At 35.2% G+C, this 3,416-nt stretch overlaps 1 protein-coding gene across 1 annotated transcript; it reads left to right on the top strand.

Annotated features, from left to right (window-relative positions):
* Positions 1-361: 361 nt before the first annotated feature.
* Positions 362-3,416, top strand: LOC104249677 (uncharacterized). Its single transcript, XM_009806154.2, has 3 exons — positions 362-559; positions 2,271-2,396; positions 2,852-3,416. Exons 1-3 carry the CDS (start codon positions 434-436, stop codon positions 2,957-2,959), a joined length of 360 nt encoding a protein of 119 aa, XP_009804456.1. The 5' UTR covers positions 362-433; the 3' UTR covers positions 2,960-3,416.

The raw sequence follows: 3,416 nt of genomic DNA, 5'->3' as shown, positions 1-3,416 counted from the left end.
TATAAGTTATGCATTGATTACATATAATTATAAATAAATTATATATGAATTATACACATGTTATATATTCACCGATTATATTTAGTTTAATCGATTTGGTAGATAACTATTTAGGTTAATTATCAGTGAAAAAAATTAAAGAAATTACTGATTTGGCCATTTTTTCAAACCGAGTTGAAAAGGTCCAGACAATTTAATAGCCATACAAGAGAAGTTTTCTCTTGACCAAAAAAAAAAAAAATTCTCCATTTTCGCAATAAAGTCGCAGAAACCAGACACGTGGCATCCTCTTTGGCTTCCACCAAACAAGTTTACACGACAACACAACAACTAAAATAGGGGACAAACAAAAAGGAAAATATACTACAGAAAAAATCACCGTACCGTCTAAAGCAAAGAAAAAGCAAATTGCAAAATTAGAAGAAGAAGCAATATGGCTAATAACTTGAAACTTGCTTTCACTATGTCCAACTCCATTAATTCTGCTCGAGTTTTAGTCCCTGCTACTAGTTTTTCTATTTCTAGAGGCTTTGTTACTGCCACAAGACCTTCTGAAATAGTAAGTTTCAATTTTCCCATTTTAGTTTTTAGAATTTGGAAAGAACAATTAGTGTTCGGATCAGTTTGTGAGTATTTAGATTATTTTTTGTGAGTATGTGTTACGTACTATTTCCTAATATGCATCAAGTAATTTTGTTCACCAAGACCTAGGATAGATTAAAAAGACTCGGACTATCCAAGATTCGACGAGTGAATAGAAAGTTGGATCTACATTGAATCTTATCCGAATTATCTGTCTATCCTCTTGAGGAGGAGTTTGGTTTCAAACTCCGATACAAACAGGGGGAGTACGCTATGTTAATGTGTCTTGGATGATTCACATCTCAGGATCAGGATCAGGCGCTGACGAGCACATTGAACTATCCATGTGACAGAGAGCCCTCGCAGCTCTTTACTATTGAGACATAACGCTCTCTACTATTGAGCTAATAGCCCTCATGCGAGCCTCCGATCAAGGCTCGCTATGTTAAAAGCGAGAGAGCGCCCTAATAAGTGCGACCGAGGCCCTGAAAAATTGAGTTGCAAAACTAAAATTTAGGACGCATGGGATGATCCACATCTCAGGGCCAGGCGCTGATGAGCACATTGAACTATCTATGGGGTTGAGAAGCCTCACAGCCAAGGCTAGGGGTGTTCAAAACCGATCTGAAACCGAAAACCGATCCGAACCGAAGCTTAATGGCTTACTGGTAACGGGTTAACGGGTTAATAGACGGGGAACAGATTGAATTTTTTTTTATTAACGACTTATCGATTTAGGGGTGAATTATTCAATTTTCTTAACGGATAATCCGTTAGCCCGTTAGCCCGTTAAGAAAGGTCAGGGAAAATGTGAAAAGTATGAACTGCATGAAGATGTTTTTTTTAGATTCCGATATGTTCTTTTGTGCACTGCGTAATATTATATTCTTCAATTGCTTATTAATTTGGAATTATGAATTCACAAATAGGAAATTTTATCTGAACTTGTGGTCTCTACTTTAACATTAAATTGTATTGTTTTAGTATATGCTCGTGATTATGGGGAAACAATAAGCTTCCACAACAAACAGAGAAGAACCATTTGATCTGTATGGATAAATTGTACTGTCTAGCTAACATGAAGTCCTAAATCTTGCCAATGATACCATCTACCTTCGAATTTATGCCCTTAAATTGCTGCAAATGCCCCAAAAAGGTTATCTTGCTACTATCTCCCATTCTACTGTCATTTTTCTGTAGCGTACAATATAGGTTGAATTAGGCCGTAAACCGCCCGATAAGAGGTAAATCGATACCAATCCGCCTGATATCTTATCGGATGGCTAGCTGATTAATACATTTAAAAGCAGATAACCGTTAAGCCAAACCGTTAAGAGTAAATAACCGCTCAATCCGCCCGAAGCAGCCCTAGCCAAGGCACATCAATGCACTTATCAGGGCGCTCTCTACCACTGAGCTAATAGCCTGTCCCGCAAGCCTTCCACCAGGGGCTCGCTATGCCAAAAGCGAAAGAAATTCCATCCCTCTCTTTCCTTTTTTTTACTAGTATTTAGGTCTTGAATTCACCTAATTCATTGACCACTGGAGCACACCATTGAATATATACATAGAATTTTCTTCTTAATAGGTACATGTTTATTTTACTCTTAAAGTGATGATTTGTTTGTATTGTTCTGAACATTTTTTTGTACTTCCTTTCTCTTTTGGAAAATATATAAATTTTACAGGCAAAAGTTGATAAAGAGACGGCCCAAAAGATCAAAGAAGCAGCAGTAGCAGTGAAGGAAGGTGCTAAAGAAGTAAAGAGCGTTGGTGAAACTGTCAAAGAGACTGTCTCTTCTAGTGCTGGAGATGTAATTCCATTTATTATTTACAATTTGTTTTTTTTCCGACTTTAATTTTTCCAAATTTAATCAGACCTATAATGTTTCTTTCATGTTTAATTATTTTGTAGGGTAAAAAATTGAATTATTAATTACATAAGAATCAGTTCCTGAGGAAAATATGTTTCAAATATTTAAACCAACAAAATATGAAAAAAATTAAAAAAAATATTTTTCAGAAAATATTTTCCATCGTACCAAACACAACATATAAGTAGGTAATTATAATTCGAACGAAATAAGTAACACTTGGTTGAAGTTGTCAATAGGCCATCATATTTTTTAATGGCCCACATATCATATATTAAACTGATAATAAGAACAGATACTAGTCAAATATTGTAATGCTATTATTTCATGCCAGCATTTTATTATCTTAATATATACTTGACAACTTATTATGATTCTTAATTTATTTTGATTAGGTAATTTCAGAGATGGGAAAGAAGGTCTTGGACAAGGCAACAGAGAACGAAGAGGAAGAAAAGGGTACATGGGAAACAGTCAAGGAAAAAGTCATTGGCAAAAAGTGACTACAAAATTAATAGGCATTTGGTTTTTCACAATTTTGAATGTCTTGAATTCCATTTTATCAAAATATTTTACCTGTTTATTTTATCAGATTTTTGTTGGTATATTGTAGTAGTAGTAGTAGTGATCAGGTTGGAACTCTTTCTATATTTCATGAATTTTGGTACATCTAATTTTGTTGGATATATATTGTGTAAGCATTGGAATTCTCAGCCCATTGTTTGGATGGTTGTTACATATGGTACGGGGTTGATTGAAGTCTGAGATCAGCCCAAGATTAAGGCCGAGCAACTAGCTACTGCAGGATTGGATGTCTGTCTATGTCACCACCAGGAGCGGAGCTAGAGAGTCCGATGCGGGTTCGGTTGAACCCAGTAATTTTGGTTCGAACCTTGTATTTGTTAGAAAAAATTCATTAAATGTGTACAATTTATTAATGTAGAACCCAGTAACTTAATA

The sequence above is a fragment of the Nicotiana sylvestris genome, chromosome 5 (genome assembly GCF_000393655.2).
Source record: "Nicotiana sylvestris chromosome 5, ASM39365v2, whole genome shotgun sequence".
Classification (NCBI taxonomy): domain Eukaryota; kingdom Viridiplantae; phylum Streptophyta; class Magnoliopsida; order Solanales; family Solanaceae; genus Nicotiana; species Nicotiana sylvestris.
The sequence above is the reverse complement of the archived record's forward strand: the minus strand, read 5'-3'. Positions and strand labels throughout refer to the sequence as shown.

What these genes read in the sequence shown, in the direction of transcription:
- LOC104249677 (XM_009806154.2), top strand. Translation starts at nt 434, where the DNA reads ATGGCTAATAACTTGAAACTTGCTTTCACTATGTCCAACTCCATTAAT. An exon ending in CCACAAGACCTTCTGAAATA is followed by an intron (nt 560 to 2,270) that starts GTAAGTTTCAAT and finishes TAAATTTTACAG; the next exon opens with GCAAAAGTTGATAAAGAGAC. An exon ending in TCTCTTCTAGTGCTGGAGAT is followed by an intron (nt 2,397 to 2,851) that starts GTAATTCCATTT and finishes TATTTTGATTAG; the next exon opens with GTAATTTCAGAGATGGGAAA.